The sequence below is a fragment of the Theobroma cacao genome, chromosome 2 (assembly GCF_053813885.1).
Source record: "Theobroma cacao isolate CCN51 chromosome 2, ASM5381388v1, whole genome shotgun sequence".
NCBI lineage: Eukaryota > Viridiplantae > Streptophyta > Magnoliopsida > Malvales > Malvaceae > Theobroma > Theobroma cacao.
Genome location: NC_142640.1, coordinates 45,793,211 through 45,805,579, shown reverse-complemented (window position 1 = coordinate 45,805,579; position 12,369 = coordinate 45,793,211). Strand labels below are relative to the sequence as shown.

The 12,369-nt window shown below is 33.3% G+C and overlaps 2 protein-coding genes across 2 annotated transcripts; one reads left to right on the top strand and one right to left on the bottom strand.

Moving 5' to 3' along the window:
- Positions 1-2,902: 2,902 nt before the first annotated feature.
- On the top strand, positions 2,903-4,893 carry LOC108660800 (protein PLANT CADMIUM RESISTANCE 2-like). Its single transcript, XM_018115184.2, has 4 exons — positions 2,903-2,981; positions 3,199-3,267; positions 3,387-3,606; positions 4,830-4,893. Exons 1-4 carry the CDS (start codon positions 2,903-2,905, stop codon positions 4,891-4,893), a joined length of 432 nt encoding a protein of 143 aa, XP_017970673.1.
- Positions 4,894-5,747: 854 nt separating this feature from the next.
- Positions 5,748-7,027, bottom strand: LOC18609916 (protein PLANT CADMIUM RESISTANCE 2-like). The gene is made up of 4 exons (XM_018115138.2): positions 6,815-7,027; positions 6,603-6,674; positions 5,956-6,168; positions 5,748-5,839 (listed from the first exon to the last, which is right to left on the bottom strand). The coding sequence occupies exons 1-4, from the start codon at positions 6,978-6,980 to the stop codon at positions 5,760-5,762; spliced, it is 531 nt and encodes a 176-aa protein (XP_017970627.1). The 5' UTR covers positions 6,981-7,027; the 3' UTR covers positions 5,748-5,759.
- Positions 7,028-12,369: the final 5,342 nt, after the last annotated feature.

The following is a 12,369-nucleotide window of genomic DNA, read 5'->3' as shown; positions in this document are numbered from 1 at the left end:
GCAATGTTTCTAATCCATCTTATCATTTACACCAAATGTTTCAAAAATTTAAGTGTGTTGCAGAAATAAACCCAATAACAGGTACCTTGATGTCATCTCTGCTATAGGGTGTGTTAATCTACGACAATGTCGTCAGATACCGAGAGATAGACCATAGCTAGATAACGATGGTGCTCAATAGAGAGTTGACAGAGCTCATACAGTTCAGAGATCTGAGAGAGCTGACAACAATGGTGTTCAACAGAGACTTGCCAGAGTTGAGACAGAGAAAGATGACCGAGCCCAAACAGCTGCGCGCATTTATTTTTAATGTTTTTCATTTTCTCTCTAACGGGAGGCAGATAGCTCAAACAGCGGAGCATTTATTTGAAACGATATTTTTAAGGGCATTTTGGTCTACTCATGTTTATTTTTGGGTAGAAATAGATAACTTTATATGGGCAATTATTTCTGAAATCACCTTATCACGAGGTCCTTCTCTCACAATTTCCTCATATTAAAATTGATTCTTAATCCCAAAGTAAGCTCAAAGTAACTCAAAATCCTTTTAACCACAGTAGTATGGCGTGGATTTGACTCCATGAAGATGATGGTGTCATTTGGAAACTGTAAATGAGAAATAGATACACTAGAGGATGAGATAGTAATGCCCCAGAACAATTGACAAGACTTTGAATTCATGAGAAGAAGATGTAAAGCCTCCACAACCATAATGAAAAGGAAGAGCGATAGTGGATCACTTTGTCGAAGGCCACGTTTCATTGAAAACTCCTGAGTGGTTAATCCATTAACAAGGACAGAGATGCGAACTGTAGAAATACATTCATAAATCCATTTCCTCCATTTAGAACCAAAGTCCATAGCTTCCATGACCTGTGAAGGAAAGTTACAATCCATGCAATCAAAGGCTTTTATCAAAAGCAAGTTTCAAAATGTAATCTCCATTGCTGTAAATGCCTTTTTTCATACTATGGATGATTTCATTAGCTAACATGATGCTTTTTGTGATTTGTTGTTCTCTAATGGAAGCCGTTTGGTTATCATTGATCGGTTTAGACATAACTTTTTTAAGTCTATTAGCCGGTGGCTTGGCCAAGATCTTTTCAGAGAATTCACAGACTAATGGGCCTAAATTCCTTTAAGGTTGTAGGGTTATCAACCTTGGGGATAAGAGCAATGGAGGAGGAGTAAAGTCTTTTCTCAAGTTTGCATGTATCCATGAATTTTGAGATAAAATCATAAATATCTTGCTTTAGAAGATGCCACCAGTGTTTGAAGAAATTGAGGTTGATCCCGTCAAGCCTTAGGGCTTTTGAACTGTCACAATCCCATAAAGTAATATAATTAGTAGAGATTTTTGACACTTCAGTGATGTCATTTGACACCAATTGTATCAACTTGGGTCTGCCTTGGGGTACAACATAACAACACTGAAGCACTCAATGGATGTAGTATAGCTTTATGGTAGAAACAAGAAACCATGGATTAGAGAAAAACGTGCTTGATGAAATCTAGAGTTTCTATTAGTCTTTGGTACAACACAGGTCTTTAGGAAAAGGATAGAGAGCTTTCTTTTGTTTCATTAGCTCAAGTTAGGGAAGGAAATTGCAACTGAACTTTGTGAAGCAGTTTGTACACGTTATTGTATATATTCTACTTTTTGCACAATCCAGATATCTTATGCCAATAGAAGTGTTTAGTAAACAGCTAAATACTTTGGATGACATAGTGGTATAATGCTAACAAAATCACCTTTAAAAAAAAAAAACAATTTGTGCCATTAATATTGGTGGCCATTTCCTCAATCTTTTCTATTTATTTAATTATCTTAACAATTTGCTGCCAATGTATTTTATGGTCAAGGGCAGACTCAGAAATTTTTCTGAGTGGTATCATAATTAAAATAATAATTAAAAAAAATATATTAAAATTCATAAAGTAGAAGTTTTAACATTAAATTAAAGAAAATATAAATTCAGTGCATTCATTTAATACTGAAAAGTAAAAATATTTTAAAAAACTATAATTATCCATGATAATTGTTACATATTTTAAAAATGTTGTATGATAGTATAAGTGGAAATACTATCAGATATATCTTTTTCAATATATGTGACTAAGTAATTATTCATCTATTTGTCATTCATTCGATTGCGTAGTTGAATCCAAACTATCAAATCAATCAAAAAATATTTAGACATAAAATATTTAAAAACTTAATTTGGATTGAAAATTACTTTCAATTGAAGCCTAGTTTAGTTGTTTTGAGAGAATGAAAAACACAGCAAAGTTATTGTAGGTCTTAAGAGTAAGACTTAAATTTTTGAAAAAAGAGAGTAGTTTAGGTTTTGATTTTTTTAATAAAATTTTAAATTATAAATTTTTTTTTATCTTTCCATGCAGAATTTAAACATTAATATATAAATTATTTTTTTGATAATATTTAAATATTATTTTTTAAAAAAATATGTAAATATTATTAATATATAAACTTTTAATAAAATCTACCTTCTGACCCCCACTTCCTATAAAATTTAATAAAATTAATAAGTTCATAATATTATTAAATATATAAAACTCTAAAAAAATAATATATTAATTGAGAGGTGTCACATGGCACCACTCTATTGAACATGGGTCCGCCTATGTTTATGGTTCGTCCGTCCTCCACGTTAAATGGTCAAAGGAGCCAAGCAAGACGACAAGCGTAGACCTCGTTTTGGTCATTGCAGTACGAGACCCGCAAAGATGAATTAGAATCGGATTATTTGATGTTTCTTTGTAATAGTATTTTTTTTTATTTGATAGCAGCAAACGTTGTCTTCCGTATCTATAAATAAGTACGTAGAAGCTTTTCTTCCTTTGATATGGCTTTCTAATTTAGCTTTTTCAAGAAATCTCAATGACCTCATCAGGCCGGCCTCATAATAAAGTTCTTTGGTCCCTCGGATTCTGCGATTGCCTGTCCGACATGAAAATTTGTATGCCTTTTTTTTTTTTTTTCAATTTCTTCAAAATTAGTTCAATTATTAAGATTATGTTATGGGCATATGAAAATGTAGATCAAATAAATTTCATTTTAAAATTTGATTGAACTTAATTTTAACCATACGAATTTCTGCAAGCATACTACAAATTAATAAAATTTATTATTATCGCCTTCTTATCATCTAACTCATTTAAAATGTTAAACTTAAGGTTGCATTGCCTGTTGGCGCCCATGTATCACTTTTGGCCGGATTACTAAGATTGTTGACAAAGGATCAACCCATAAGCAACAGTGAAATTAATTTATAACTTAGTTTTTCTATGATATATTAAGTGCGCATCTATAAAAAGAATTAATTAAAGACGATTTTTGTAATTCGTAGTAACTGTTGGTGCTGCAGCTTGTGGTGCAAGTGCGATCATTTACATACTAATAAAGGTACTCATCGATTGTCCAAGCTTTTATTCTTGCTTTTACCGTACGAAAATGAGAGAGCAGTATATGTTGAAGGGAGGCGGCTGTGGGGATTGCATGCTGCATTGTTGCTGCGAGATTTGTGCCTTGACTCAAGAATATCGTGAGCTCAAGAACCGTGGGTTTGACATGTCTATCGGTATGTACATCCTCCTACCCAGGGGCGGAGCGTCCCTTTGGAACGGGGGGCCATGGCCCTCCAAAGTTTTTGAAATTTTGTATATATTATATATTTATTAATAATTTTTTAAAATAATTTTTATTAAATAATTAATATAATAAAAAATAATAAAATGATCTTATAAACTCTATTCAATTTTATTCAAATTCTTAAATTTATTTTTAATTTTTTAAGTTTCTCCACCCATCTTTTTTTTTCTTTTTTGTCCTTATATTGTGAAATTATAAAAAGATAAAGTTTTTATTTATATTACTATTATTATTTATATTTATTTAGTTTTTTCAATTAATAGCTCATATATTTTAAATTTCTATAGATTTTTAGTTTTAAATTTCTACGAATCATCAATCATATATATTTTTTTATATATGTTATATCTCCTACTTGTCATGATTTTTTTTCTGTTATGTAGATTTTATTTTTAATAATTTTAATTTTTAAAAATTAAAAAATTAATTATTATATATGTAATTCTCAAATATAAGTTCAAGTGTTGCATTATTGGTTGTTATTTAAAATTTCACTAATATATTATTTTTTATTAATCCTAATTATATAAGAAAAAATTATCTTAAGTATATATTTTTAATGTGCTTTGCATTTTATATTTAGTTGAAAGGAAATATCTTGAGTATAAGAAGAAATTATTAATTCTATATATCATATTTAACTATTTATATTTTATACCTTATAGTTTAATATTTAGTATTATAAACTTAAATATAATAAAATAAGAATATTAGATGTTGATTACATTAATTTTTAATCTTATATTGATAAAGATAAGGCTTCAAAACAAAATGGATGATAAGTTTTTTATAAATAATTTAATTATTTATATTTAAAAAGATATTACCATCGTCAAATAAAATTTTTTAAGAGTACTATTATAAGTTTTTTTATTTTTTATTTACATGTTATATAAAATTATTATTTATTTTAAATTTTTTGATTATTAATGGTTAAATTCAATATATTAATTTTAAAAATTTTTAACTTTTATTTTTCTTAACCTTTGGCCTTCCCAATAAAAATTGGCTAGCTCTGCCCCTGCTCCTACCTCCTTATTATTAACTGCATCAACTGGAAACTTTCTTCAACTTCAAATATTTGAGTACGTTGTAAAAATTCATTGATCTGTTTTCATGTTTAATTAATTTTTTTGGGGATAAAAATATGTGCAAGTTGGCATGCAAATGTGGAAAAGAATCAAGGACTGGCCATGGCTCCAGTGCTGGAAAAAGGATGAGCAGATAGATGACAGGTTGCTCTCTTAATATATTTCAATCTGTTTACTATGTTGTTTATTTTTTTTTCTTTTTTTTCTTTCTTTTTGTGGATTTTCCTTCCATTTGGATGATTGTACTGTCTGTAGTAATTTTATTTTCAAGATGCTGATGATGATTGTCAAAAGGGCTAAAAAAAGGAATATTGTCCTTTAAAGAGCGAAGGGGAAATTACAAAATTTTTCTTTTGTGAAGGTTCATCTTGTTGCTCTACAGGCTACTGCCTTCTCTCTCTTCTCCTGTCTCTAATGCCTTGGGTAGGATCCCATGCACCACAAACAGCACAACAAACTCAAGAAGCACACAGACTTCCCACACAAAATCTGTACATTTACATACCTAGCACTGCCCACCTGTACACAGCCAAAATCCTCCCACCAGATCCATGGGAGCCAAACAAAAACAGACCCACCGCTGGACCCAACCAAGAATTAACCGAACAATTTTGTCCCAATAAACAAATACAATGTATTCTCATTCGGTATCCACTTATTTAAAGGTTAGAGCTAGCTAGGTTCAAAGTAATTATTTTACAGCAGCGGAAAACCCTAAACATACTAACAATTAATGTGTGCAACTTAATTTTTTTAACCAAAGTATACAGAGCCACCAAAGCCAGAGTACTTGTATATGAACCCAAGAAAAAATGAACTTTATAATTATAAACCAGCAAGGAGACAAACTTGAATTCACATTGTTATGGCAATTCAACAATTATTTAAGCATAACCAGAGGTGAAATTGTATTGTTAATTATCACAATCCCTTTGGATGAAAACTAGTATAAGTAGTTAGTTCATCATGTTTAAGAAAGAGATCATCTCTCTTTACTATCTTCGCATGCCACTTTCCACCACTGGAGCCATTGGCATCCCACTGTTTTGCTGCCTCACCATGTTTCCTTGCCATCCTACAGATTCCAAAACAAAAACACGTAAAAGATGTATACTTAAAAATCATACAGCTGAGAGAAATAGCTTACGCAATTAAGTCTGACCAGTGAAATCAAATTGGCATTTTAATTACCAAGGGCCATGTCAAATCCACGGTTTTTGAGCTCCCGGTACTCTTGACACAGGGCGCAGGTCTCGCAGCAAAAATGAATGCAGTAGTCCCCGTAGGGGCTATCCTCCAGCATGTATTGACTCCTCATTCTGGTGCGATAGAAGGATGAGTAAACGCAAACACACCCCATGAAGGAACAAAGTAGTCCGTAGAGGGCTCCACTTGCTCCGCAAGCTGCACCACCGGAAATTATTATTAAGTATTAAACCATTAAAAAAATGGACAACATAGAAAAAAAAAGGTATTCATGCACGTTATCAGTTTTAATTTTTTTGTTTAATAGTTTGTAGTAACAAACTCCACCTAATTAAAGAAAATGAACTTTAGTCTTGCCCTATAGATAAATATATCCCCTCTGTCCTTTTCTTTAACCATCTTTTCTTTAGATGAAAAAAAAATTATGTTCTCTTTTTCTTTTGAATACTTAATATTCTTATTTTTTTATATTTTTTTACTTTTTGACATTAAAAATCATAATACTTAGAATTTTAAAGACAATTAATATAAAATACACTAAAATTAAAACTTATATACAAAAGTTAGTTATGGAAAAACAAAATGAGAGGAAAAGAGTATTTATTTTGTCATTTATGCCTCCAATAACTTACAACTTGATCCTTGATCGACGATCTCAGCAACCTGCCCAAAAGTGATGTAAGGACACCAACATGTGATGCAACCTACAAAATTAAGTCATTAAAAACAAATTTCAAGGATGCCAATGAGGAAATGTTAATACAACTTAAAAATCTTCCAACATGGGCATATATTGGGTTAAAAAGAACCAAGAAGAGAGATTCATTTGAAAGGAAAAGCTTACAATTTGGAACATCAGAGCAGCAGTCACAGAGTCCTGTCGACCAAGGGACCTTCCCACTTTGAGTAGGATAATATGGCTGGTTTGTTGAGGTACCGATCGGAACACCAGTTACTGGAGCCTGTTGCCCAAAAACAGGCGTCGACTTTGGGTTGTTTGTGGAGTACATGGCGATGCCTGATGGATATTAAGATTGGAAAAAAGACGTTGAAGGCTAGAAAATTAAGGGAGAAGAAAGATGGTGGGTTTGTATTTGTGTATTGAAACGAGGAAGAAATATTCCAATCAATCTTTGCGGGTCTTGTATACTGCGATGTCCGAGACGGGTTCTAGACTTGTCCTCTCGCTGAAATTTACTTTTAATGCCTTGGCTCCATTCACCATATATAGTTCGCAGCAAATTAATAAAAACTTGACAATTCAGGATTGGTTTTGGACTTCTGTTTATGGAAAACATTTGTTAATGTGACTTATAGTAAGTTATAACCAATGTCTCAAATCTATAGCCGTTACAACTTGAAAGTGAACAAGGAAACGTCAAAAACTGTACTATCCTATATCAGCATATAGAATTTTCAGTGATCAGCTTCAGCTCAATCGAATCACATGCTTTAATTAATACCATTTCCACACCACTTAGGGCGATGAACATCTGTATAATGGCCTATTTTGTTTACCAAGCAACAAAACTGACAACCTAATAAGGATAATAGTTTCTTTTTGCTGAATTCAATTAGGATAACGTTAGTAGCTTTGATTTGTTCAAATATTATTAGTATATTACTGTTCTCCTGGTTCAGGGAAATAGAAAAACAAATAAAACAAAATGGAAAAATGATGCTACTTAGGTGAAGGTCTCCACACGTCCCAGCTTGTACTGGATTACATCATGTGCAGAACGTATATTATCCTCTCAAAAAAAAAAAAAAAAACTCTTATCATGCTCTCAAAACAAAAATCTGAAAGGAGTATAAGAAATAAAAAGAGGAAAAATTTTATTTTTAATATTTTTTTAAATACTAAAATAAATTTTACTATAAAATCTTTTCAAAAGAATAAGTGATATTTTTTTTAATGTTTTTGACGTAAGAGAACTCTCTTAATTTTCATCAAAAGTATTGAAAAAACTTGAGAAAATTTATTGAATGTTTAAATATAAAAAAGAAAAGTTAAAATAAGTAAAGAAAATATAATTAAATATGAAGTTAAAATTATTTGTTAAGGTTAAAATAAGAGAAGACATGATTAGCCGATGTAGTTCTTAAATTGAATGAGCATAGGTACTTCAAAACCTTAAAGCTATTTTATAGTCCGAAATTTATTTATTTTTAATAAATTTAAGTCAAGTTTAAAATGATTTTTTTTCTCAGCCACAAAAGATTTGTATTAATAATCATTTTAAAACTATACAGTAAAATCAGGAAAAGGGCTAGAAAAAGACTGCTGCTACATCAAAGAACAACATAATCAGAATGCAGCACATAACACAAAAAGATCAACATAACCAACCAAAGGTACAAAAAGAGAACACTGTACATAAAGTGACAAGTGACAACCCGAAAGTAAAGACAAATGGAGCTTGATGAAAGGCAGAAAACACTAAAAGTCAGATGAAGACAATTTTACCACCAAGGACAGAAGAAAGAAGTTTTGTCAACTCCATACCTTGCCAATGAATCAGCAAACGAATGTGATAAAAAGTTACCGTAATGGAGAGCCTTAACGCATCGAGCTCATTGAAAACATGCCATAAATTTCATGGTCTACGTTTAGTTTTCTGAATCCAAATCAATGCAATCTTGGAGTCAAATTCAATAATCAAAGGCGTACCTGCGAAGGGGGAAGCTGAGAAAACACACAGGGCATAAAGGATGGTTATAAGCATCGTGTAATTTAAGTCTTGGATACCAAGAGGATCGAAGAATAAACCCACAACAAATCCTTTCGTGTCATGAAAGACACCTCCACAATCTATAGGATCCGGTTTGCCCCTTGTCGAGCCATCCACATTAAATTTAAACTCACCATCAGGAGGTGGTACCCAAAAGACCCCAAGCCTATGATGAAGAGCGTTCCATTTGAGAGATCCATGGTTCATGCCACCAACAATATTCATCAATAGCGTTAACTCCTTCACATGCACGAATCCAAAATAGAGACGAGTTTTGATAAGGAAAAAGATTTCATCCCAATTTCACACTTTTTTATTAAATATGGTATCATTCCGCGCCAACCATAGGGACCAAAAAGTAGCTCCACAAACATTCATTCATCGTTTAAGAGTAATACCTAAAAGAGGGCAGCTTGACCAAGCTTGACTGAAGGATGCTACTGAGTTGGTAGAACACCACGTAAAACCCCACCAGTGAATAACAAGGCACCACACATACAAACTAAAATAACAAGTGAGAAGAATGTGGGAACATGTCTCCTTAACTTGTTCGCACCAAGAACAACAGATCTGGTCAGGAGAAAAATGGACACCTTGTGAAAAAGGAAAACTTCTAGTGGGAATGGCATAGATAATTGAGAGCCACAAAAAACATTGCACCTTACGTGGGATAGACAAGCGCCAAATGGAGTGGAACCAGACCACTTGGCCGTTAAGATTTGAGTTAAGCAAAAAGCAAAAGGTTTTGACTGAAAAAGTACCTCTAGAGTCATGCCGCCAAATGAGCTTGTCTCTTCTTCCATTGAGAAGAGAGACTGAGGATAACTTCTGGAGAATTTCATCATATATTTCCTTCTCCCATGTGCGAAGGATTCGTCTATAATTAATTGACCAAGAACTAAGCAACAACGACTTTCATTTCCTTTGAAACGACCAAGGAAAATAAGCGAGGATGTTTCAAGCACAAGGGAACATCATCAATCCAACGGTCAAACCAGGCAAATATAGTGGTTCCATCTCCCATAATCCAACTACAAGCTCGATCTTCTACAAGATCTTGAATACCTTAGCTTGAAGGTAGAGAAATAAAAGGTCTTTATAAGGTTGACAATCTCCTAGTGTTAAAAAAAGAGGGCATCCAATGAGAAGGCTTGCTACCATATTTGTCAAAAATTGATTATGTTCAGAGGGCTTTTTCATCAATGCCATAGCGCCACCATCACTTGGCGAGTAAAGCCAGGTTCCTATTTTTAAGACTTGAAATTACAAGCCCACAAAATCTCTTTGGTTTGCAAACTGTACCCCATTGAACCTTTGCAATCTTCTTTTTCTCAATTGTGCCACCCCATAAGAAAGCTCTCCTTAACTATTCAAGTTTACAGATGACTCTTTTTGTTGCTTGAAAGACAGCAAAGGAGTATAAAGGAAGAGAGTTTAACACCGAATTAATGAGAGTAATCCTACCCCAAAAAAAGAGGTATTTTCGTTGCCACCGTGCAAGATGCCTCTTAAAATTGTTAATAACTAGGACCTAAGTACTGATGCGTTGAAGGTTAGCACCAAGTGGAATGCAAAGATAATTAAAAGGTAATGAACCCATTTCACAATGAAGAATGTTTGAGATATTCTTACCCACATCATCTGAAACACCCACAGAATGGACACAAGATTTTTGAAAGTTGATACGAAGATCAGAAGCTAACTCAAAGCAACGTAAAAGACGACAGACATTAATGGCACCCTGCATATCAGTTTCAAAAAACATGTTAGTATATTGGCAAATTGAAGGTGGAAGATACTGATACTTGAGGTTGTGAGTGTGATGCCTTTAAAAAGATTAACACATTCAGCTCTAATGAGAGTGAGATGCAGGGTCTCCACTACCATGATGAAAAGGAATGGTGACAAAGGATCTCCTTGGCGAAGTCCTTGCTTCATAGAAAGCTTTTAAGTGGGAAAACCATTAATAAGAATGGACACTCTAACTGTGGAAATGCATTCATGAATCCAATTACGACATTTATATCCAAAGCCCACAGCTTCCATCACAAGCAAGAGAAAACTTGAATCCACACAATCAAAAGCCTTTTTGAAATCAAGCTTAAAAACAATCCCACCTTTGTGGAATTTTTTGATCTTCATACAATGAATAATTTCATTGGCCAACATGATATCATCAACAATGTGACACCCACTCACAAAAGCACTCGGATTATCACTAATTACCTTAGAGATAACAATCTTGAGTTTGTTAGCTAGAAGCTTGGATATAATATTGTAGACCAAACTCACTAAGCTAAAAGGTCCAAAGTCCCTAAAAAAAGTGAGACTTTGGACCTTAGGGATAAAGGTAATAAAGGAAGAGTTGAGACCCTTTTCAAGTTTACCCAAAGTCATAAAATTAGAAATGACAGCAAAGAGGTCGTACTTTACCGTGTTCCAATTACGTTTATAGAAATTAAGGTTGAATCCATTAAGGCCTGGCTCCTTAGATCCATCATAACTCCAAACCGTGTTTTTGAGTTCTTCCATAGTGTCATAACGTGCGGGTCCAAGAATCCGACCGCCATACGTGATGAAAACTCTAAAAATTAGGAGTCGTCACAAATCTTTTTTACTAGGTGCGATTGGCCATCTATTGACTCGATTCTAATCGATAATGCCTTAAATTAATTTTAAGCCCACTGAAAAGAACCTTAAACTGATCTACGTTTTTCTAGATCTAAGTTCAGGAGTACGGTTACACTCGGAGAAGGATTAGCACTCCCGGGATGCCCGTTCCATGAACGGTCCCATTTTTAGATTATCTTATTAGGCTTTAATTTTTTAAGTTCACTATATTTCCTTAGTTATTATTCTCTTATTTTATCTCCTATTTAACCTAAAATGGAATGCAAATATAAGGAAAGATGAGATGCATGGCGTGAGATAAAAATGTCGGACGAATAACCTTTTATTGAGAACGTTCTCCCTAATCCGCCCATCATACTGGTGGGATTCGGGGTGTTCTCTCACCTAGGGAATTATCCGAGAAACTCGCCTTTGTAAATTTAACGAATAATTCCCATAATCGGTGTTATTGTACGTTTTTCTTTAAAAAATAATATTTTCGTGAATAATGAACCTAATACGAGCAAAAGCTTTTTATTAAAGATGTTTCTCGAGCCCTCCCATCATACTGGTGGGACTCGGGGACACCTTTTCACCTAGGAAACTTTTCGAGGAATACTCGCATTCGCAAGATCCTCGAAAGATCCCATCATCGGTATATTATGCTTGTGGTTAATATCATGGAATTTTGTATTTTTTGTTTATTTTTTATTACTATTATTTATTATTTTTTTTATGCTTCATTGTTTCTATATTCTTCCATTTGCATAAATCTCCTAAGTCTTAAAATATCATAAAATAATAATAAAAAAATTTATACTATAATAATTTAAAATTAATTCTACCTAATATTTCTCAAAATGGAAATCATACAAAATGGGCCAACAAACAGATCCACAAAGGGGTTAAGGATTTACCTTGGTGGGCTAAAGGCGGCCAAAATGCCGACCTACTTCAACTAAACTGCCTCCTTAAGGCCCGCGTGGCCTCTTATCAAAACGCATCGTGTTGGTCTCCTGCTCAACACCCCCCTAGTGCCCAAAACGACGCCGTTTCA

Bases quoted from the DNA above. Each gene is read 5' to 3' on its own strand.
- LOC108660800 (XM_018115184.2), top strand. From the start codon at position 2,903: ATGACCTCATCAGGCCGGCCTCATAATAAAGTTCTTTGGTCCCTCGGA. The intron at 2,982-3,198 runs GTATGCCTTTTT...GTTAAACTTAAG, and splicing joins CCTGTCCGACATGAAAATTT to GTTGCATTGCCTGTTGGCGC. The intron at 3,268-3,386 runs CCCATAAGCAAC...CTGTTGGTGCTG, and splicing joins GATTGTTGACAAAGGATCAA to CAGCTTGTGGTGCAAGTGCG.
- LOC18609916 (XM_018115138.2), bottom strand. From the start codon at position 6,980: ATGTACTCCACAAACAACCCAAAGTCGACGCCTGTTTTTGGGCAACAG. The intron at 6,675-6,814 runs GTAAGCTTTTCC...TTAATTTTGTAG, and splicing joins CTGCTCTGATGTTCCAAATT to GTTGCATCACATGTTGGTGT. The intron at 6,169-6,602 runs GTAAGTTATTGG...CCGGTGGTGCAG, and splicing joins CGTCGATCAAGGATCAAGTT to CTTGCGGAGCAAGTGGAGCC.